Here is a 23,210-nt window from a genome sequence, read left to right as displayed (position 1 = left end):
TTGCAGGGGAGGTTGCATCCGCGCTCGTTGGGTTTATTAGCTGCCTCAAGGGCAAGGGGGGAAAGTCAAAGGCTTCGATTGTTTCGCACAATGCTGCAGCGAGACCCACAAGCTCTTCCCTTGAAACGACGCCCTGTACTTGTTCGGTCGTTACTCTTGAACTCAATCGCAGGTACGCATCCATAAGTTGTCTGTATTCTCTGCTTCCCGGACCAGATTCCAAGGCTCGGTTGACTTCCGAAATTGCACACATGAGCAAAATTGAACTCTGATCTTCAAACCGTAGAGGGCTCATAGAGTGATCACTGTGTTTAAGCCTCCCGGGTGAAACAATAAGGAAGGTTAACGACACCAAAGTTTGCCCATAAAACCGCCATAAAATCCGGCCGTGCCCCGGAACGGAGGTAGAGCAGTTACCTTAGACCAGAATGGTGAAGCGCCCAACACATGGCCTTCCAAGAGCCAATACACCAGAGTCTGTGCCAAGCTCGTAGTATTTGCGACATCAGGAAGCCAGTAGTGTCGAAGAAGCCGTTCCAGTTCTGGCCGTCGCCATCGCAGGCATCTTTCCATCCAGTCGAGAGCTAGCAGCATCGTCGTTTGGATATCTGGAGACAGATAGAAAAAGTCGAGAAAGGCTCGGAGACTGAGTTGTGTTCCTTCAATCCACATAGGAAATATAGCAACCCATGAGGGAGAAACCGTTGTGACAGCGGCCCAGTAAGCTGCCTGCTCGAGGGTTTCGTCCTTCAGTCCATCCATGCCGATTTGAAGCAGGCTTCGCATATGACATACTTGATCTGAGCCAAGATAGGATTGTATCTTTTCCATCCAGTCCTCTAGCTGCTCGGCAATTTCCTTCGAAGCGACGTTCTGCAGTGGAGTCTCGGCAGAACGGGCGCAGCTTATGGCAAAGAAGAGAACATGGGTACAGACATCGATTTGCTCTCCCATGAAATTATTAAGCTTATGAGTAATGAGGTACAAGATGTCAAAGGCCTCTTTAAAGCACCTCATGCTGAAGAGTAACGTAGCCATGAAGCTGAGCCTGCCGCTAACAGGTTCGTGTGCGATGTTGTGGTATAGTACTCTCATAAGCGGGTGTTGCCAATTTTGACTCGTGGTGCTTATATTGTATAAGGGCATTCGCAGGGTCGGCCAAGTCGTCACTCTAGATGCAAAGTCAGATGTCTGGGCTTTTCTACGGATATTCTGCTGGTAATGGTCGAATGCTCTGAGGGGCTCTGAGATTGCTGGTCCGCCATTAGCCAGCGGACAAGTCCAGGAATGTCTGGCTCGTGCGTAGCAATGTCCGAGTTTGTTTGATTCATGGAATTTTCTGGATTTGTATCAGGTTCTTGGGGTCGCTTGGCAGACTCGGGCTGATCGAATGCATGCGTCTCGAGCTCGAGCGATTTTAGTTGTGGCAAGGTGCTGTTGATGAACGCTTCGATGTAGACAGTCGGAGCCTCTGTATCCGAGTCCGTAACGTGCACTTGAGTGGAGTCTTGATTGGAGATGGGCCTGTCGCCCTGATGAAGCTTCTTCTTGTCGTTGATGAATCCCCATTTGTTCATCTGGGTAGTGAGCTGACTCCGTGTGACGTGAACGTGATTGGAGTCGAGTTGTCGTAGAATCTCTGAGATGGAGACTCCCCGGTGAAGGAGGTCTGAGATCATCGACTTTAGCTCTTCCCATTGTCCCTTAGCAAGACTTGGATTCTTAGATGGGTTATTCGGGTGCTGTTGTTTGAAGCGAAACTGCGACGTCTCTGCCATGGCTGTGTTCCGAGCTCTGTGATGGTGATGTTTGCAAAGCTCTGGCTAGGTACCTTCGTAGACTTTGGCTCCAAAGGGCGCTCGCGAAGAAATCCATGGCTTAGGACGAACTTGAAGAATTAAATAAGGCTGAAGAAAGGCGGCGGCCCCTTGAGCCGGACTAGGGGAGTGTTGAGAATGTCCAAAACTGGCCTAGTTCGGGCACCAGTTGGTGGGCGAGTGGGGTCGAAGACAAGGCAACCAATTGTCTCAGGTATGCACTGCTCCATCACAGCCACTTCCCCCAATGAGGATGAGCCTTCTTGTTGAAGGTAGAGGGCGAGGAGGGCATCAAGGGGAGAGGAAGTTGTGTATCAACTGAGTAAGAGAGAATGACAGAAGGATGTTGCATAAGTCAAGGCATCATGATGAACTTCCCACTACTGCGAATCCCAAGGGCAAAGCCGGCAATGTCGACGCCGACTTCGCTTGCTGACAGGTGGCAAAACGGACACCGTCAGGTTTGGTCCTTGGCCACGGGTATGTAACCTCTTCTTCCTCTTTCTCAGCCTAATCAAGCCAGTGGTACATTTCGACGGAGTATAGGGCGAGTCTCACTCTCCGGGCCTCAAATAGGGAGACCGATCTATCGACAATTTCTTGAACACCACACGTAGCTGATGCAGTGATAACATGACATTTTGCCTATGAGTGTCTAGCCTGGTCTCTAGCAGAAGCTATTTGCATATTGCCTGACTTGCGCCTCGTCACCGATACGACGTTCACGGAGGCACGAAATTGGAAATAACCAGCACAAGACCTGTTTCGTCTTCTGCTGTTTGTCTCTGGGACATGAACTCGAGGTAAGCCTTGAAATATACCTTTTTGCCCGCTGGGATTCGGGGCCCGCACACTTAGGTTTGATCGATGGAACCCTTGAGTCTGACTGCACACACTAAACGCGGTAGGATCTGGGTAAGTTTTGTGATCAAAGCATCTGGCCAGCTTCCAGACTCGGCCAAAGGTGAACGGGCGTTGACGTATGAAGAAGATCAATCGGATCCAAGACCGAGCGAGGGTCCTGGAGCGACCCAGAACCCGGCTTTGAAGGTACGTATCAGGATCCTCCCTAATAGTGCTGATGGCTTAGTTGTATGACTAATAGACACTGAATTTGGCGATGGATTCGTTTGCTCTGTTGTCCTTCTGGAGGCATCCCGAAAGGGTTATGGGCCTAGTCTTGACAGTCAGTTAAGACGGACACCTCATTCATTTCTGTCGCTATCATCGAAAGCAGCTATGACTTCCGTGACATATCGAACCATTCGACCCTCACTATCGACTGCCATCTGAATTCCATGAGATCCGCGCCCGAAGGATCGCCCGAAGCATCCTGTGGAGTGGTCGATTGCCACAGATCCAGGCCGGCAATCGAAAAACCCTGGTACCTCCTGTGGTCTTCCTATTCAGAAGAGCTACTATGGACGGATCGTGAATAGACTGCTTTGGCGTGTTGAGGAAGCACTGCGAGGAGATATCTCAGGCAAGGCGGTGAACAAAACCTTTTGCTCGACGGACCGCCGGAGGCTTGCTCCATGGTCAATTGCAGCGGGTCTGTGGCGAGTACATCCTTTACGTCAAATGACCAATCTCAGATCCTGTTTTCTTTTGAGCAGACTGGCGTCTGGACAATGAGCTCGCGACCGCTGACTGACATATATTGCCCAATTTCAAGATAATGCTATTGTCAGGGCTCCAACCGCTTTGTTGAAAACATACGAAGCATTTTTTCCTCTCATTCCTCAATATACTCACGCCGGCATACCGAGAATGCTCTGAGGGAATGTGGCAATATCAACAGAAGATGGGCAGACCCGTTTTGCAGCTGCTGATAGAGGCAAAGGAAAATCTTACCTTCACCGCCTCTAGACACAGTATCTCATGTCAGCAAAAGGAGTGTTGATTATGTTAGTCCCCATTTTGACCTAGAAAGTGAGACAAACTAATACTGCCCCTGGAAGGGAGGCCAAAAACTGCTATGGATACAAAACCAGGACCTGCGCAGGATTGATACAAACAGGTGCTAGTAGGAGATCCAGACTCTAGATCGTGGCGATGTGCAACTGGTGAAGGGCAAACCGGCTCCCGAGGTGACTGAAGAAACGGACGCAGAAACCTGTCTCCAGAAGGAAAGGTATATAATGCGGTCAAAGTCTTCCTGAATTTTGGGCATCTCACACAACATCCTGTACCTAACCGTTCGTTCGACCATAACTCAACATCAGTTAGACGTATAGCCTTTGCTTGCCCTCACCGTAGCAAAATGCATATCAAAACCGTTGAAGTTGTACTCTTTGGAGTTCTTGCAGCAAGTAAGCCACCTCTTCTTTGTTGCCATTCGAGGCTTGATTGTGTATTGATGGTGTTCCAGCGATATTTGCCCTCCCGACGCCAAACACGCCTCCCGTCAGTGATATCAGTTCACTTGTACCCAGGGCGGCCGGATCGAATTCAACTACCCTCGAGACCAATTGCTGCTGTTTGTTCGGGCGATGTCTCTAGAGGTGGAACGGCTGTAGCACACTAAACTGTTTGACACTCAAGGTCGGAACTCAGCGAAGTTGGATGGGAAAGACGCAAGAGTTTCAGTATGCCGACTTAGTGCTTACAATGAACATCTGTTGATATTGTGACATGCTGAACGTCCAAGCAAGAGGCATCTGAATAGCAACTCAGGAGAATAGATAGGAATGACATGACCCCTCCAGAAAAACATAGTTGCGAACGACAAGCCGAGAGCTTGTCCGGTATATTGTAGATTAACCTGCTTCGCACACTAAAAATATTCATCCGCAGTCCAGACCAGGTATTCACACGAGCACTCCACTCTCCTGTCCAGTGGAATCTTTCACCTTGGGCGGACGCTGCCACACAGAGGCTGGTCTATTCCAATTTCTTTTAGACATCAAACTAGTTGATCTTCACGCTGATGCATCCCAACGGTTGGTGGGATAAAGGAGGAGGCGTGGAGAGGAAAATTCGACCATTTTCTGTCACCAGTTTTCTCACCTGGGGCTTGTTAAAGCCTCTCCGGAGCATCTTCCCACAGTTCTTCTTCGCCATTGGTCTCAATGTCGTTATTTCCTCTTCGCATCCCCACAACGCGGGCGAGGCTTTGGAAGGCGTCAATCAGCTCAACCGAGCAATCGGATCTTGTCGAAAGAATACTGAGCCACGGATTGTTGTCAGCACCATTTGCGTCGGCCACAACCCCATCCTCAAAGGGTATGCCAGTGAATTCCACCGGTTGGAGAACATGACGTTTGCAACATTGGTGCTCAAGACATCTGTCTTGACCCGGTCGGGTGCGAAGCAGTCCTTGACTCTGATTCTCTTCGACACAGGCGGTCGGAAAATCTCAGGGCGGTGTGATCCGACGCACTGTTGCAGCACTGTGACGCGTCTGAGCAACGTTGAAGGAAGGTTTCAAGGCAACCAGGGGATGCGCAATCAGTCGTAGGAGTCCTTAAGTCGCGTGGCCCGCTCCAGGCTAGCTACCCCAATTACTGACGAACCAAAAACCTAATCGCCGTGCACAGTTTAAGCCTAGAGAGTGGACAGAGGCCGCTTTAACCTAAGTCTTAACTATGTAACCCTTTGGCTGGTGTGGGCATCACTGAGCGCCCCGCTCCCTAAGCGTTCCCTAAGCAAATACACTGGGGGCCTCATCTGGCCCCTTATATAATCGGCTTTACCTATCCCTCGGTGAAGTATCTATTTTAGACGGGCGCTAGGGAACTTAATTGATTCTCTGCCCCTTGCGCTACTACCTAAGGTTTCTTATAACCTTAGGTCTGTAAACGAGGAGCCCACGGTAAAGCATCTCGTTCGAGTTTCCCAACGAAAAGATTTAGTAGATAACTCAGGCCTTGAGGCCGAAGCTCAATGGCCAGAAAGCGTTATTAGGCCAAGACATTCCCTAGTGCAGAATTTCGCGAGACACGAGAAATATTTCGAATCGACTGTGTCCGGGCCACCAAGTGGGAGCGCATAACGGTGTCTTAAAGCCTATTATCCCGAGGAACTCTTACCCAGGTATGTTGATTTCGTGTTGGCAGTTCCTGATAGCCTCCACCAAAGGGATCGCTTGCCGCTCAACACCCGCGAGGTGTAAGCGGGAATTGGCAACGGATTAGCAGCAGTGATAAGCCCTCGGGTGTTTGCCAACATGTCGCTTCTGACACATCAGACGTTTTCTGAACAGACACATCAATGGGTACATACCCAGCAGCAAGAATCTGTTTGAACAAGCTCGATCCTGTTGGAATCTCTGCCGAGATCTAACCATTTGAGATACTACAGAAACCTGCGGTCGTAAACCCCTTCGCTTCAAGGTGACTTTAGATCCCAAACTGGGAGGGTCTGTTGGGTAACGGCCTGGAATCCCACCACGGACCCCTGCTTCTAATCGCCGATCCCCAAACATGGCGCGAGCCTCGAACGACGCCATTTTGCCGAGTGTGAGGTCATCTTCGGCATGGATACGGATGTCACAGTATGCTCCATCCCATGTCCTTCTGCCTACACCAGGAAAATGCCAGACGACCAGGATCTGTCCTAGTTTCGTTAGCGTCAACAGTCTGCAGCCAATGGCGGAATTTCGGCAGACAGGGGCCGTACAAGGTATCATAGGAAAATAGAATTTTACAGGCGCCCTGGTCTGTCTGGGCGAGCTAAGGAAGCATTAATTAGGCGAGGCGCTGTACCGGGCACTTACTAGCTTCAACAACGACTGACGGTACCCAGTACACAGCCATCCGGTGAATGGTCGCCAACGAGTATCGAGTACGAGCTACTGTAGGTGTCCGTTCACTAGCTTGTCCCCGCTCTCAAATCTAGTGCCGGTTCCGGGCGAGTACTTTACCTACAAGTACAGTCCAAGTACGCTGTTCGAAGGGTCCTCGGCTGGTTTGGCTTCTGATTGACTTGTTGCGGGCCCTAACCTTCGCTGTTGGATTGCCCCACCCCAGTATACCCCCTAAGTCAGGGTCCCCTGCACATAAGCTACAAGATCAAACGGTCATCGCCATGGCTTCATAGGCAGCGGATATCGCAGAGCCGATGCAGCAAAACTCGAAACGTCCAGCGCCTACCCAGTACCGTTTGTTACCTCACCTGTTCAGGGGGTTCCAAGTATTCAAGTGGCCAGTTCGACGGCGCGTGCATCCTTTGTCCGTAGGCTTAATTATGATGACTGGTTTAATTCCCCGTTCATCACGAACACCGACCTTTACGTCTGCAGAAAGGGTGGAGTGGTGTTTCCGAGTTAGAATGCTCAGTTGCATAATTGGACGGAATTGAGCCAGGGTCTGCTGTTGGATGCCGTCTTGGTGACAGATTGGAATGGATTGAGAGCCTGGGCACACTGCGATCTTTTCTTCATTTAGGATAGTGTGTCGAGTGCAGCTGAGGCCATCTAAATGCCGGGAAACTGTTATGGAACGCCACAGCCTCCTCGTTCGTCTTGGGTCAATATAGATAAGCCTGGCTGTTCACTCCATCCATCACTCCTCTGCTCCACCTATCCGGATACGTCCTTTCATCCCTGTCCTCTCAACAAGAGCTCAATTATTCATCGACGTGACAGCTTTCGGACAGTCAATCACTATCAGGCTTCTTGAGGCCTTCCTCGAGATCCTGACTATTCCTTAGAATTGAAGCAAGCTGGGTCTGGTAGACTCCGTAGCCTGACGGCCTATAATATCCTCCAATGTCTGCGACAATTCATCATGGGATTACAAACACCAGAGCCAAGGCAGAAAATAACTCTTCTCCATTTCAAATTCCTTGTTTCCGCGCGCCAGGAACTAGTTTTCCGCTTGCTCTACTTTAAAAGGATCGAATATCATAGGCCACGCCGAGTCAACTCCGATGCAACCATTGGCACCGCGGCCAAAAGTGTATCAATTACCATCACCTCACCAGGACCTACATACAACACCAGTTCCTCATCCAGCGGCGCCTCCACTATACTACTGCACCGGCTCCAAATTCTGTGTTCGGGGTAAAAGGAAGGCAGTGCTGATTGGCATCAACTATTTCAACAAGCGTGGACAACTGCGCGGCTGTGTTGACGACGTCAAGAACATGGCCGCATATCTCAACCTTTGTTTCGGATACGACAAAAATGACATGGTCATATTGACTGACGACCAGCGACGTCTGATTTCTCAACCGACAAAGATCAATATACTTACGGCGATAACCTGGTTGGTCAAGGATGCTCGACCTGGAGATTCTTTGATCCTTTATTACAGCGGTCACGGTCGGTGTCCGGCACTCGATGAAAATGATGACATCTGTCCCCTGGATTTCAATACTGCTGGTTTTATTACCAGTGATGAACGCCAGCAAATAATGACGAGGTCGCTACTCCCGGGAGTCAGTCTCTCGATCATTCTTGACACGTACCATCCGGAAAATTACTTCGCGTCCGGATGAGATTTGAGCTCTTGACCTTAGGAGATAATAAATGGAGGGTAGGAATGTGGGCGCTGGAGTTTGCCATAGGCTTTCTATATCGGCTTTAATAAATTAGGCTAATACTCCTCTTGGACGGATACAAGCTATTCAAAAGCGAATTGCCATGAAGTGCCGGGCTATTCTTGGACTTCCTCTTCCGCAGAGACGGTGCATTGCGCCTTCCCAGTATTAAATCTGGCGTCATTTCCTCTACCATCGGTGCAACAAATCCAGAAGTCGTCCTCTTTGTCCCGTGTCGATTTGCGGACCAACTCTAATCTGAAGCTCCATTGAGACCCGCGAAGGGGGGCAAAGCGCTTTTCTCTGGAGAAGTAGTCTCAAATTTCCGTAGGATGTCGGGGAAAGCCGAGCACCAGAGCTTTTTCGACGAATAGAATCACCATTCGCTAACTATTGCGCCACTCAGTCGATCAGGGGCCGGTGTTGAGCTGAACGGGTCATAGGAAGTAAGATCATGTCGAACTATCGGAAAGGAGAGAGCGACCGACAGGGGTGGCGGTATAGGGCCATCTACCAAAAGGGGTGAGGATACGGCGAGATACGATCGCGCAATATGCTTCTGGCTGAGAAAAGAGTTGACATGTCACCGGGGAAATGCCGTTGGAGCACAAAACTGTTGTCCGTTTGCCTGAGCCGTGCCATCTTGGCAGCAGGCCACGTCACCTTTTTTGACCAGCATGCACAGCCAGTATGGAGAGTTAGGCATTCAAAGATTGATGTGCCAAAGGGGGCCGCTGTCTTCCCCTTGGCTTTGGAATCCAGCGGTCTCCAGCATCGTCCCTGTCCAAAAGGGTGGACCCACCGCCGGGGGATATCTCTCTCTCTGAACTTGAAGAGGCTTTGTTAAACCTCGAAATGCGATTTCAGATCGGGCTTTGGGGGGGCACATGGTCCTCGGTCGAACCCTGACGCGAAGAGGACCTGGTCTCGGTAGCTTAGAGGCGGAATCAACCCGAAAGGGCAACCTAAATCTAGCTAGTCTATATCCGGCGAGCGACAAGGGTCATGGATATTGCAAGCGAAGCTTGGCGAAGCTTCGCCAAGCTTCCCCCGCACCAAGCCAAGATAGGCGAACGGAAAGGACCGAGTACCCGATACAAGTAATAATTCTTCCAGCACAGAGATCGAGCTCGGAGAGTTCGGTCATGATTCGGCTAAATCTCGGGGGTTGGTCCCATCCAAGTAGGATGGCTCCGGGGGTTACCTCGTACTCTACCTCAGAATATCCATGAATGGAGGAAGTTCAGAGCAGGACACGGCCAGTGGGCAGCTGTGGGCTTTGCCCGTGCTCCAGTAAGCTTGGCAGGCCCCACCTTCCGGCTGGACCGACCGGGCCCAAGAATGTTTCAAATACTAGTTCCGGTGGGCAGCCTCCCACACCTGAAACAAGGCAAACAGTTTCATTCCGTGAGCCCGGATACGAGGCGAGCAAGGATTGTGCAGGCTGCAGGTTCCCATTCCTGGCCCAGCTGCCGCCTGGAGAGGGATCTACTACTGACCTTTGATTGACATGTGAATATCCCCTCCTGTTGCAGTCTCAGGCTTGATTGTTGACTAGCAGGCAGCATTCGCTTCGCTCAATACTCCGAACCTCATATCGACTGATATACCCAGTATGCTGCGGCGAGTTCTTTGACGCAGGTCTCCAAACTAACGAAGCAGACATCACCCCGAGCACCGTGGGACGTCGGAATCTCAGGAACATATGCTAAGCGAAAGAGTGGTTGGCTGCTTCTGGCGATGGATGTCTCCGATATTGTGGATGCTGTAGGAAATAGACCACGTACTTCGACAGGAGACGCCGCGGACCGACCCACCAGCAAACTCTCGATTGCTTCAAACTCTCAATGCAGCCCATACCAAGCTAAAAGAGGTCTCTGCTCGAATTGCGGAGTGGAACTCTGCCTAGTCTGCTCAGTCTGGAGCGACAAAGTCATCTGTGCTAATCTGGCTCCTCGTCGTCTCCAAAACGAAGCTATTCAAAGAAGAATCACAGAAGAATCGGTTTCACTTAATGAATGTTCTTTCTATGCTGAACATGTGAGTCTTGTGCCACTGCTTCCGCTTCGCTTTGAGCACAGACGCACGAATTTCAGGTGTGGATCTACAGACTACCCGGGTCGAGATGAGCCTATAGAACGTCCTGCTCAACACCAGAGAAACAGCTCACCAGTAGCTTTCAGCCTAAAATGAGCTGCAGAATAATGTCTCTAGAAAATCCGAGGAACTGGATGCTCGGCTGAGTAATCGCATTTCTCATCAAAGGGATGAGGATGCTGCTTCTACTGCAGTCCAAAATCCTCGGTCTTCGACTCGAGCTGTCGATCCCCTAGACGCCAGTGGATGATTTAATTCCGTCGGAGCGGCAAGTGGCTACTTTCAAACCCCTCGTGAACATGCTGGCAAGCCAGTTGCCTTCTACCTGAAGACAAGCCCGCAGGTGGTGATGGAGACCATGGTTGTGTTCATCGAGAATGACTCCATTCTCGAAAAAAGGGATGGTGGGTCGATTCAGATGGAATACCCAAAGCGTATTGTCGCTGACCCTGAAAGTAGTTGAGTGTTGAGTGCCAAACTCTGCGGCAAGTGTCTGAAACCAGATATTACGACAATGACATCGATATACTTGAATTTGGCTGGGCGGATGCCGCCGCTGGGCAGAACATGGCAGCGCCATCTTTCAGCCCTCTGCCCCTTGAGCAAGCAGGCAGCGATGCTTTCTCCAGGCCTGAGGTAGATTTCGCCTCCCGCTGGTACGGGGAAGAGTCCCACAGCACAGCGTTATGGTTGGTACCGTGACATCCTCAGGTTGGTCTTCATTCTCACGCGTCCTTGACTTGACTCTAAAGGTGGTACAGGCAGGGGTACTGCGGTATTTGCGTCAAGGCCACCACGGACCCGAATGCGACGAACTGCTAGGCCTATGGCTGCTATAGCACATTCTCATCGTATGTACCGCCTCGGACAAGCAGATCGGCAAGAACCAACTCTTTTCACTTCTCTAGATATTGTTCGCAGCACGGCCATGATGGGGCAACACAGCGATATCCGTAGTGTCGCTCTTCAAGTGGCGTCATGAGGGGGCGTCGGAACCCTTATGGTCTCCTGCATTGCAGATATTTCAATCCAGTCGCATGTTCAATCCGTCCATTCAACGAACTGATTGAAAACCTGGACTAAAACGACACTTGCTGTATCAAGGTCTTGGTCGGTTGTCACATGTTTCCTTCGGTGTAGGGACTTTTGGGAAGATGGATTGCGTTAAAGTGACCAGGCCGACTCCATGGAGAGTATGTGCATAGGGACTGTATTTCGCAGGCTCTAGAGGCATTCCTTGCCAGCCGCAGAAGCCATCTGTACCAATGTGGCATCAGGCTTCTAGAGAGAGGATGCAAGTTGAATCGCCGTTTCTAATAGGAAAACAACGATGCTGTTCAACGTGACTCGCCTCATTGAGCAAGAACCATGTCATGATTTGCCGGTGGTCTCTCGTACATCCTTACCCCCTGCTCTGGGTATTCGTCGAAGATGCGGTAGCACTTCCATGTCATTCTCTAGACGGACATGAATTCAGCCGTCGGCATTCTGTGAAACCAGCTAATACGGCGGCCCTCCACGAGATCTAGTGAAGCTTAACAACCACGTGCCATGAACCGACCCTGGAACAATGGAGTTCCTCGGGTATCATGTTCCGGCTCATTGGCTGCTAGAGAGTTGATGCCTAGTGTTGCCTAAAGTTTGGCGCCACAATAGTCCAGGTTAGGAAATCCGAAAGAGGCCTAATAGCACAAAGCGGATACGGAGTGACATTCAGTCCAATTTTATACCTGCAAGGGGTACAATGTATTGAACCGAGACAGGGTCTTCAGGGCTGGGATATAAAAGTTCGATATCTCCTCCCTCAACTCGTCACACCGCCAAGCTCAATTCTTGCTTCCAAGTCTCCCGTTCACATCAATCTTTGACAAACTCCAGGTGCATTCAAACAGCTCCTTGATTCGCACCATGGCCGAGAATGACACCAAGCCCTATGGCCAGATCTGCTTCATCGAAGTGCCCGTGACCTCTGTGTCGCGCGCCTCTACCTTCTACTCTTCCGTCCTCGGCTGGATCTGTGACGATCTGGACGGCAAGCCGGTGCCTGGCGGACTCGCGAACCATGCGAAATCAATCCACATGTTCAACAAGGGCGCCTTGCATGGGGGCTTCCTGCTCCAGACGCACGAGAACGGCGTTGCCAGAATCACCGAGTTGGGCCCGCCCGAGCAGGATGTTCCGGTGATGACATTTCTGGTGGAGAGCATCGACGAGACGCTCAAGAAGGTCGAGGCCGCTGGCGGCAAGATGTATATGTCAGTGAACTCCTCTGCTGTCTAGCCTCTATGCGAGGGTCGTTTCTTAGCGTGGTCTGACTGACGTCCATTCTACCACAGCCCCAAGACCGAAATTGGCGGAGGAATGGGCTTCTTCGCTCGGTTCATCGACACCGAGGGCAACGTCCAAGGGATATGGTCGAAAGAGTAGCTCCGGAAAAACCTGGTCCCGCTGGTCATTATTTGCAAGCTTTGTTGGCCTACCAGGCCTGGTTAACGAGCGTCGCTGACGTGAAGGAGACAAGGTTGCTCATATTCGTCATCGAGGATGGACTTATCAGACTGTTTTCACGAACCCTCCCTAAGTTGTCAGAAGACCCTCCAATAAAAAGGGTGGTTTTAGGAGGACCAGATAGATCCTTGCTCGAATGTAATCGGTCCTGGGGCCGAAAGAAATCTGTCTAGTTACTCATTTTCCACTTCGTTGAGGACATGACCCGGAATAGTGAGTTTCCAGTCTTGTCGATTCAAAAACCGATATTCTGGTCTCGTTAGTCCGCGCTCAGGGTTGCACAACCAGAGCTCAGTGTGAATGTAGAAACAGAATTGGGAGAGGGAGTCTTGGCCAAAGGTGTAGTCGTACCCGGTATAGGGTGACTCTTTCTGGTTAGCGAGGCTGCATGGGACCCGCAATTGCTTCCATCCTATTCTGGGAATATCGAGTCTTGATGGAGGCCCCTTTTAGTCTCGAACTTTGGAATGCATCAATTTTGAAGCATCTCCTGTCACACTCGAGCACTATTCGATCGTGGAAGGACTTGAAGGAGAATCGGCTGGCGGCGTGTTCACCAGGTCATCTAGTCACGTCCTTCCTAGAAAATCATGCTGCTTTAGGCACAGGTCCCCATTCTGACGGCGATGAGCAGTGCTTAAAAGCGGCGTGTGAATTGACCCTCGCCGCGTCGACCGCGCCAACGTATGTACCAAGCTCGCAAGTACACGAACGCGTTGTAGCCGCAGTTTTCTTTGCCATCGTGGGAGAGCCAACGGTCTGGACGAGGTACGGAGTAGAGGATCGCGAATATCCCACCATGCCATTAAACATGTCGATATGTCTCCTTCAGAGTTACTGGATCCATTCTCTCCAGACCGAATCAGAGATCTCAGTTCCGCTTTCCTGCCCTCTGATCCAATTTGGGACGGGTTCCAGTTCAATCAACATCTGGAAAGCCGATTCCTTCGGCTAGACGAATCCACACTAGGATCCCTCCCTGTGCTCAAAACAGACGTTTTACAATTGAAGATAGATGATGTGCCCCTACAAGATCTGTCACGTTCGCCGTCCACGGCCACGTCCGACTCCGAGAATGATCAATTCGAGAGCCTCGACGGCGATAGCGTACAGAGAGAATTGGTCGACGTCTGGATCTTGCCAGATATTCAGAAGAGAAAGGGAAGAGGACAATTGTTAACCTGGGACAAATTTGTGGATAAAAGCCATCAGGAACCGGCATCATCATATCTCAGCGAGACAGATCCCGGGGTATTCAACGCCGTACTCGAACCAAACGATCAGACGCGCCCGGGGTGTGTTAAACCGGACATCCTTCTGAACGCATTCTTTGAGTTGTGCATGGGACGAGATTCTGTCCTCTTCAGATGGGAGGAGAAGGACAGTATATTCGTTGCTCAATGGAAACGTCTTTCGGCTCGTGGATACAGTTCGATACTCATCCAGAACTGCTTCGACATCTTTTCGACAATTGGGATAAACACCAGGTACCTTATGGGCTCTTTTCAAGCCTTGGACAACAACTCTCCGCATCTGTCATCCTCTAAAGTAACTTTCCTTTCCACCGCCAGGTCCGTGTTATATTCCGTCCACAAATACCTTACCGAGTTGAAGTCAAGCATTACGTCCTTGCTCCAGCTGAAAGGCATTATGGCAAAAGTCGAGATGGTTGTCGATGTGTTGAAACAATGTGTCGACGCTATGCAGACAAATTGGACAGAACATTTGATCATCCTTAGCTTGATGGAACGAGCTGTCAGAGCGTCTCTCATTCACCCTGGCCTTGCCGGAGTATTGCAGATGATGCTCTCACGGACCTGCCGGCCCGTACTGGCTCTCTTGAGCGAGCAGATAGGGCTTAGTTCAGCACAAGGCGAGAATTCCAGGGGCTCGGTCCCAGAGACTTCACTCGCCGACAATGTAGTGTGGGACGCACTACTTGGATCAAATTTCTCACGTACGATATCTGAGGCACAGAAGAGCCTGAGGTTATTGAGAAGCCACTCTCCGGACTGCTCCATCTTGTCCACTACCGTTCTCGAATCCTCCCCTCTGAGGGCACTCGAGGCTGGATTCACCCTAGCAGTCATTTCCGAACTTCAGGCTCGTGCTGTGGCATATGAGGAGGCCATGTGGTCATTCATAGCGTCGGCGGAATCTTCGACGACTAGCAGCTCCCTCGACACTCCCGCCTCTGAGAGCTTCGATCTGGAGGGGCCTGTTAGCATGCAATCAGAGTCCGCCAGTGCTTTTCGCCTACAAATGGATATTTTCAACTACAGCGTTCGTCTCTTGGACGAGGCCAAATATGACGAACTGGAGGATCAAGTCGTTATATACATCGAGGGACAAGACTTCGAGGACTCGCCTCTCCAGCTGGATTTGGAAGTATCACTCAATTTGTCTATCACGCCCCTCGTCTCCACCCAGCACAGGTTGCTCTCTTACTCTGTGTTGCGGTTGCTCTTCCAGCAACATAACCTCCTCGGCCACCTCAATTTGCAAAAACATTTCCATTTGCTTGGAAACGCCTTCTTCTCCTCTCGTCTCAGCATAGTGCTGTTTGACCCAGACCAGAACAGCGGCGAAGGTCACAGAAAAACGAGCGCCGCTACTGGCCTTCGTTTGCATGTTCGAGACTCGTGGCCACCCGCAGGTTCGGAGTTGAGATTAGTGCTCATGAGCATCCTATCAGACAGCCTGAGCCTAGCAGACCGCCCTTTGGATGATTCCATGTCTTTTGCGATTCGAGATTTGCCGCTCGCGGAGCTCGAGAAGTGTCGAGACGTTGATTCGATTCATGCACTGGACTTCCTTCGTCTTCACTATACAGCTCCCAATGAAATATTGGCAGCAGTCATTACGCCAGAAATACTGGACAAATACGATCGAATTTTCCAGCATCTACTGCGTACCTTGCGAATACAAGCCGTAGCACAGAGGATGCTAAGAGAGAGTTTCAGCCGTCAATTAGACAAGACGGCCATCAACGGTTTCTCAGACCATAAAACTGTTATTGCAATGCATCATTTTGTCTCAAGTATTGCAGACTACTACCACAACACTGCGATTGAGCTCAACTGGAGGAAATTTCAGGCAGTGCTTTGTGCCGCAAAGGCCCACCTCGATAAAAGGGATTACTGCCAGACCTTGCTTGTCGTCAAGAGTCTGGACCATCTCCGCATATTGCACGAGAGAACATTGGACAAGATCATCGGTGCTCTCTTGTTGAAACGAGACCAAGCCGGTTTGAGGCAGATACTGGAAGATATCTACGGTGTAGTACTTCGATCGGCGGCTGAACGACGCAAGCATATCAACAAGGACCTCGGACTGAAGGTGGATGAAAATCAGAGTAGTGGTACTACCACCACTGATGACACCACGACGAAACGACTGCACAAGGAGTTTAGAAGCAAAGTTACACTTTTCAGTGAGGCGTTGCGCGTTCAAGCGCAATCAGCGGAGAAATTGCCCAAGAAGACACTTCTTGACGAATTGGACGCTGATGATGACGATGACGCAGATGTTAATACGTTGGAGTACCTACTGGTGAAATTGGACATGTTTGGTTACTGGGCGTCATAAGATGGCATACCCAGGTATAGGTGTGGTGACTTGTATGTTGAATTGGGAGGGGAGGGTAGGCCTTGTAATCAGCCAGGCAAGGCTTTGGCTCGTATTTGCTGTGATGACCATGATACCCCCGCAGCGAGATTGCACGACAATGCTGTGAAAAAGTGGAATTTCAAAAATTTGCTACCTACATAACATATGCATGCTCTTTGCCCCCGTCGCTATGCAATGGCCCCTGGTCGTTTTCAATGCTCCATTGCCCTGTTTTCCCTCAAAACATCCTCCTCAACAGTGCCGTTGACACTTTAACGCTCAGCCACGCCACGCCAACCAAGACCCCCGTCGCGACTAAGAGCGTATGCAAATTCCGCCTCTCAATACCCCCTTCCGTGCCCTTCTTCTTCTTCTTCTTCTCCTCCTCCTCCTCGTCGTGCTCGCCCTTGGCAGTCCCCAGGCCAAACTCGGGAATATATTTGAATTCAAAGACCGTCTGCTCGCCTCCGAGCCCGTACTTGCCCTCGACAATCAGCGCCCAAAACACCTTCCTGAGCGTCTCGATCTTCCGCCTGTCCAGTGCCGGGACGGTGCGGTAGGTGTAGCACAAACAGGCGAAGAAGATGCACTGTCCCGCCATCAGCGCCCAGTACCACGCGCCGGGATTCCCCAGGCCCAATGCGTCGGCGAGTTCGTTGCCGTTGAGCCAGCGCGCGTTCACCTCGAGGAAGCTCCGGCTCGCGAAGGTGGGCGGCTGGTTCTCGAGGCAGCGGATGATGTTGTTCGCCAGGACCTGGCTCGTGTTGGACGGGTTGATCTCGTTCAGCAGCAGACTCTCCATGACGCACTTGGCCCGCTCGGGCGTCTCGAAGTAGCTCGTGGGGGTGCCCACGTAGTGCGCAATCAGGCGCCACAGCGCGATGTAGTCCTCGATTTCTTGCCTGCGGAGGAATATCCCCTGGCGGGGGAGGGAGAGGAAGATGATTGTGGCCGAGAAGGTGCCGATCGTGGCGACGCAGTCGAGGTCGTTGATGGGGATCCCGTACTGCTCGACGCTGTAGTAGCTCGGTCGGGTCTTTGATAGTTGCATGATCCGCTGCCGCACGGCAGCATGCAAGAGGCGAACTCGCACGGAACTCGCAAAGCCGTCGCCACCAGGTCTTATGCTCTCGAGAGACCGTGTGCATTCGAGGATATGTTGCGTCGTCTCGAACAGGCGATGGCGAGCGACTTTCACGGAGAAGCCACCCGTGCGGGCTAGGACTTCGACCACGCGGTTCGCACCCATGCCCCCGAGGAGCGATTGGTACGCGAGCCCCGTGAGAGTGGCTGCGCCGTAGCGGTAGAAGACGTCCTGCCCGCGGCAGATTTGGGCCCAGTCGACCCAGCTGGGGACGGTGGTGACCTCGGCCCAAAGTTCTTGCAGCTTGGGGTGGGAGGAATGGTGATCCCGGAGAAGGAGGTAAAGGTCGCGTTTGGACGTCGATGGCAGTGTTGGCGGGCGATCGGTTTCAGTAGAGCCAGTCATGGTGGCTGAAGCCGGCTGCTGCGTCGGACATGCCACACTCTCCAATTGAGCATCATCTCTCCTCTGCGGCTTTGATTCATCTGCAACACTGCTGCCTATCTGTTTCAGGATTTCGTAGCATTCTTCTCCAAGGACATCATAAGTATACTTCATAGGATGGGCCTGTTCAGGAGTGAGATGGCCGGAGGTTAACTGGAAGGTATATCCCCAGGCTGTTCGAGTGTTGTCATCTCGCCGCCAGAAGGGATTTGGCCAAGCCATGCCGCTGTTAGATGAACTGAAGACGGCGTTGAACAGATGGAGGACAACCGACAGCAGGAGAAAGCGCGGAACTTGAAAAGCGATGCAAATATAGTATTTGAATATAGATGAGGTCTAGACTTGAATGGGTCTTGATGTCAATGACGATCCCATGCCTTGCCCATGTTGCCCATGGTGCCCATGATCGCCCACGAGTCAGGATCTCGCTTAACCTGTCGCATCACTAGTCATGCAGCTCGATTGGGTCTCTGCAAATTTGGCTCAGGCTTTCATCTCCGCAGAGAAAAGGATGCTTGAAACTTCATCCAAGATCGCCTGCACCACCAGCGTCAGAGGTCTGGGGACGGAATCGTGAAAAGACGCGGATGGTTGAGAAGAGAAGATGTCTCTCAACATACAGACGAGCAATAGGGTCTTGTGGACTGTCAGGATCATCTCCAGACAGACTCCCTGCCGCCCATGTCGCCGCACCCATACTATAGCACCCTCTCCCCTGACGAAATCACACGGTTCATTCATATCATCGTCGAAACCCACCGCATGGCCGATATCCAGAGTCCTGACGACATCCGTGCCCCGAGATTGCCACGCCCACAAGAAGCGTAGATATTCATCCCAAGCACGGGCCGCCGCGCCAGATACCGACAGGCTCTGGGACGCACAGACACAAGCAAGAGAGGAGCGTGATCGGCGATATGATGGGGCAGCATCGGTCGGCGGATATGACCGCAGAAGTGACAGAGAGGGACAATACGAGGACGAAGGGATGATCGTGATCTCGTCGAGGGCCCATTTTCGAGATAGGCATGGTCGTCCATGGGCAAAAACTTCAGAGGGAGGGCGCTCCAATATGAACGCTGGCGTGAGCATTGGTGCTGCTTCAAAGCCGAGGGGCAAATCGCGGCTTGAACTGCGGGACTTGACCGTAAAGTCTCAGAAGAAGCTGGAACCATGGCAGGTCCAAAAGGACACCCTCGCGAAAAAATTTGGCGACGAAGGATGGAACCCACGAAAGAAACTCTCGCCTGACGCGATGGATGGTATCCGCGCCCTCCACGAAGAAGACCCTGAGCGATGGTCCACCCCTGTTCTTGCAGACCATTTCAAGGTTTCTCCCGAGGCGATTAGGAGAATATTAAAGAGCAAATGGCGGCCGAAGGACGAGGAGGAAATGCAGAAAAGGAGGGAGCGGTGGGCGAAGCGACACGATCGCATCTGGGATCATCAGGCCGAACTTGGGCTGAGGCCACAGAGGACGAAGGATAGGGAGGTCGAGGATCCAGATGCCTTCGATGAGGAGTTGAGAGCAAAGGAGATGCTGGACAATGCACGGAAGGCATGATTCAGCTTAATGAGTTCTGCTGATCTCATATGATGCTAAAGCTAAGGCTATTGACAGTGATTGCATATGTACCTGAAGAGGCCTTTGTACATGACAAGCTCTGGCCGTCCTGGGCGCTCTGGTGACCGATGATGATGATGATGATGATGATGATGCACAGGGGAAGAAAAGAGAAACAGGGAAGGGACCGGAAAAGCTCTCTGTCGTCCGTCCGTCCGTCGAAACACCCCTGGCAGAATCCTTTGTCTTCCACCTACACGGTAACGGATACGCAAGCGGTGTAAACAGGTTAATCCTTGGGCTCTTCTGTTATATCCCGTGGCCGATTTCTGCTTGGTGTCAATCCTTCTCTCTTCCTGTCGCTATGTGAGGTGTGTTGTTAATGATGACTGTGAGTTCTGCAAGGCGCGGTCAGCAGGGGGTCGCGATGCCAAGTGTTGATGCCAGACTCACTAGGCTTCTTTCTCTTTTGCTCGTCGACTTCGATTTTCTAGCGAAATCTTCCACCGACTCCCCCGTCGCCTTTCATCGCCCCCATCACGTGTCATCTCACATGCGCCACACAACGACGAGCACAACGGCCATCCAGGCAACGCCGAGGACATGCGGCACCGCTAGCCACTAGCTAGCTGCAGTCCACTTGATTGATCTGTACTTGTCCATCGGTTGCCAGAGACCGGTTTTGTCGTTATACACCATGCTGTCACGACGCTCCGGCATTGTCGGTGGCCAGATGGCATAGATGACTGGTGTGAGGTACAGAGGAATAGTCTCGACAAGGGCAAGGCCAGGAAAACCGACCGAAGCGATGAAACGATGCCAAAACACCTTGTCAGCGATGAAGTTGCCGTCGACAGTTGATGCCTTAATCTCAGCCCAGAATCTGGAGATAACCACACTAGACATGACGAAGAAGAGAACAACATGCCACAAGATACCCTCACGGCGATGGAGATTCCAGAGTCTCTTGAGAAGAGATGGACGATTGTTCACATCTCGTTCTTTGACGGAAGTACCTCCAACACCGCTCACTTTGAACCCAAGACGAAGACCACCCAGCCGCTTTGGGAGCAGCGTCTGTAAGACATCGCGGGAGAAGTGGTGTCCCATCCAGACTCCTGTTGCAGTGCGACGACGGATATTCAGGTAGTATTGACCAAAGACCGATTCGACATCGCCAATCAACGCCAGCAGACGAACGATACCAAGGAACATGACAGCCCAGTATAGTGCATTCTGAGTCGGAGTGGCAATGATAGGCCGGCCGCGATAAAGGCAGACAAAGTTAATAACGGTATTGGCCAGCTTCGTTACCGTCATCAAATATGGTCGACAGCTATGGTGGAACATCGCGATGCGTTGAAGCCGCGTTGCTTCCTTAAGACGAGAGTCACACAAGGTGAAATTCATCTTGAGAGCGTCACGGATGTGTCCAGTCCACTGCCACCGTATCAGTCATCGATAAAGTTTCCAAGGGTTATGTCCACACTTACCCAGCGTCGGCGCTGTTTGAGATGCGTCAGGATGCAATCTGGCTGCAATCCCCATTGCAGAACCTCATGGACCAAGATGATCCTCCAGCCTTTTCCATGAAGGAACCAGCTGGTGATGAGATCTTCTGTGATGGTGAACTCCGGGAAGCCACCAATTTCCGACCACGCCAACTTGCGCAAGATAAAGCCACTGCCCGGACACCAGGCGACGTTGACCGAGTCTCGAATTCCATCATCAGCTGTAGTTCCAGTCATGTTGGACTGGTATAAGGGATCATCATCCGGAATATTGTAGTGGTACTGTTACTGTCAGCACATCAGAAACTATATTGGCATGGAATGTCATACTTGAGCAGCAGTGACCATCCCGATCTTTTCATCTCCAAGGGCATGTGGGATCAGAGCTCGGAGCAACTGAGGTTCGGGCATCATATCGGCATCAAACACCGCCAGGAATTCATTCTGGCCTCCAGGAAGGTCGACAACAAACTCGCGCATAGTTTGGTTGAGATTGCCAGCCTTGTACCCATGGTGTCTATCAGTGGGTTTCTCGCGGGCGTGGTAGTGGAGGTTATGATGTCTCTGTTGCAGCTTCTCAACTTCAAGACGAAGGCTTTCCATGTTCCCGTCGTCGGCTACGATCACTCTGAACTTGTCCTCAGGCCAATCGAGCTTGCAGACGGCTTTGACTGTGTCTAGAACGACATCATCCGGTTCTCCGCAGCAGACAACGAAGACGTCAACTCCTGGAACGTTGGTACCGAGGATGCGGAGGCTCGGTCGTGGTTTGGGATCACGAGCAAGCCCGACCATAATACGCCAGACTCCCTCCGCGATCGGTGACACTACGACAGCGTTAGTCGATGTCGTCTAGGAGAGGAGTTGTACTTACAGCCGTCATAGAACTGTCCGAGGGCGAAGAGGTAAGGAGTCTTGGGAAACCCTTGACCTCGCCACCATGTCTGCAGCACATTACCAAAGAGCAAGCCCAAGTAGGCAGCGATGCTGATGACATTGATACCAGTGAGAGCAAGACCGAGCATAGAGATTGGCTGTGGGTCTTTCTTCTCGACCTCCACAACGCGGTACGGCGCTTTGACTTTGGCGGTGCCCGGATTTTTGCCATTCCTGGTGGGCTGTACAGTGACGGCTCGGTGACGAACAACTGAACCGGCCTGCACGACGGAGACAGGGTGGGGCCCAGCCATTGTGGAGACTTCTCAAGCTTGGGCAGGATGTCTCCAGGTGAATTGTGGCAAAGAGGGGACGTAAAAGGGCAAGGTGGATGAAGTGCGAGAAGAATGAATGTGATGTGCGCAACACGGTCCAACGCAGTTACCGCCGAAGCTGCCACCAGTGACAGCTTTTCACGAAGACTACGGGAAGGTGAAGACACACGATGCTTGCAATGGCGGGGATCTGATGAAGGATGATCGAAGAAGGGAGGGTGATAATCACAGAGATGATGAAGGAGGGAGAGGAGAGGAGAGAAAGAGTCTTCACAGCCAAAGTCGCCAGTCCCAAGTTGGAAGGGGTGCCGGGCTGCCTGCGCTCTGCTCTCTGCTCTCTGCTCTCTCCTCTCTGCAGCCTGCATTGTCACGCAGGGACGCAGGCAATTCTTTGGTTTCGGACTTTCTGTTCTTCTTGCTGTCTTCGAGACAGAATGGTCCTGATTTGGTTTGGAAGGGCAGCAATTCGGTCCTGGTCCTCTGCTTTGTGGGTAGGTCCGCTGCGAGATTGCAGGGCACAATGTTTCTAAATGCTACAGGAACTTCCTCCTCTGCCGTGGACAACGATGACCCTTGGCCAGTCTCCATTTTCATGTCTATCATGGCTGGTGTTTTCAGGTGGACAACCGACTCCTTGTCTCTGCACCACTGGAATTGATGAATAATGAGTGTTCAGGTCCATCCATAGTCCAACTTCAGTGGCATAGCATCTCTTTGACATTTCTCTTCTACATCTTTTTTGTCCTTCGACCTTTCCAACCTTTATTTCCTTTTGTCCTCTTAGACCATGGACGCTCTGTCGTCTCTGTGCTTCTGCATCCTCAGACAAATGCCTTTGGACACTTCAATGCGCCGGATTGATGTTGTCGTCCGCGATGTCTT

The 23,210-nt window shown here is 51.5% G+C and overlaps 8 protein-coding genes across 8 annotated transcripts; 4 read left to right on the top strand and 4 right to left on the bottom strand.

Moving 5' to 3' along the window:
• Positions 1-342: 342 nt before the first annotated feature.
• Positions 343-1,038, bottom strand: A1O5_04135 (uncharacterized protein; the record flags this gene model as incomplete). The annotated part of the gene is made up of 1 exon (XM_007744743.1): positions 343-1,038. The coding sequence occupies one exon, from the start codon at positions 1,036-1,038 to the stop codon at positions 343-345; it is 696 nt and encodes a 231-aa protein (XP_007742933.1).
• A 128-nt stretch (positions 1,039-1,166) lies between these two features.
• On the bottom strand, positions 1,167-1,778 carry A1O5_04134 (uncharacterized protein; the record flags this gene model as incomplete). Its single annotated transcript, XM_007744742.1, has 1 exon — positions 1,167-1,778. One exon carries the CDS (start codon positions 1,776-1,778, stop codon positions 1,167-1,169), a length of 612 nt encoding a protein of 203 aa, XP_007742932.1.
• A 5,910-nt stretch (positions 1,779-7,688) lies between these two features.
• On the top strand, positions 7,689-8,258 carry A1O5_04133 (uncharacterized protein; the record flags this gene model as incomplete). The annotated part of the gene is made up of 1 exon (XM_007744741.1): positions 7,689-8,258. One exon carries the CDS (start codon positions 7,689-7,691, stop codon positions 8,256-8,258), a length of 570 nt encoding a protein of 189 aa, XP_007742931.1.
• A 4,047-nt stretch (positions 8,259-12,305) lies between these two features.
• A1O5_04132 (uncharacterized protein) lies at positions 12,306-12,824 on the top strand (the record flags this gene model as incomplete). Its single annotated transcript, XM_007744740.1, has 2 exons — positions 12,306-12,652; positions 12,734-12,824. 2 exons carry the CDS (start codon positions 12,306-12,308, stop codon positions 12,822-12,824), a joined length of 438 nt encoding a protein of 145 aa, XP_007742930.1.
• Positions 12,825-13,724: 900 nt separating this feature from the next.
• Positions 13,725-16,493, top strand: A1O5_04131 (uncharacterized protein; the record flags this gene model as incomplete). The annotated part of the gene is made up of 1 exon (XM_007744739.1): positions 13,725-16,493. The coding sequence occupies one exon, from the start codon at positions 13,725-13,727 to the stop codon at positions 16,491-16,493; it is 2,769 nt and encodes a 922-aa protein (XP_007742929.1).
• Positions 16,494-16,752: 259 nt separating this feature from the next.
• Positions 16,753-18,264, bottom strand: A1O5_04130 (uncharacterized protein; the record flags this gene model as incomplete). The annotated part of the gene is made up of 1 exon (XM_007744738.1): positions 16,753-18,264. One exon carries the CDS (start codon positions 18,262-18,264, stop codon positions 16,753-16,755), a length of 1,512 nt encoding a protein of 503 aa, XP_007742928.1.
• An 850-nt stretch (positions 18,265-19,114) lies between these two features.
• On the top strand, positions 19,115-19,606 carry A1O5_04129 (uncharacterized protein; the record flags this gene model as incomplete). Its single annotated transcript, XM_007744737.1, has 1 exon — positions 19,115-19,606. One exon carries the CDS (start codon positions 19,115-19,117, stop codon positions 19,604-19,606), a length of 492 nt encoding a protein of 163 aa, XP_007742927.1.
• Positions 19,607-20,227: 621 nt separating this feature from the next.
• On the bottom strand, positions 20,228-22,307 carry A1O5_04128 (uncharacterized protein; the record flags this gene model as incomplete). The annotated part of the gene is made up of 4 exons (XM_007744736.1): positions 20,228-21,046; positions 21,100-21,399; positions 21,448-21,944; positions 21,992-22,307. 4 exons carry the CDS (start codon positions 22,305-22,307, stop codon positions 20,228-20,230), a joined length of 1,932 nt encoding a protein of 643 aa, XP_007742926.1.
• Positions 22,308-23,210: the final 903 nt, after the last annotated feature.

This window comes from Cladophialophora psammophila, assembly GCF_000585535.1.
Source record: "Cladophialophora psammophila CBS 110553 chromosome Unknown aczJe-supercont1.5, whole genome shotgun sequence".
NCBI classification, from domain to species: Eukaryota; Fungi; Ascomycota; class Eurotiomycetes; order Chaetothyriales; family Herpotrichiellaceae; genus Cladophialophora; species Cladophialophora psammophila.
The sequence above is the reverse complement of the archived record's forward strand: the minus strand, read 5'-3'. Positions and strand labels throughout refer to the sequence as shown.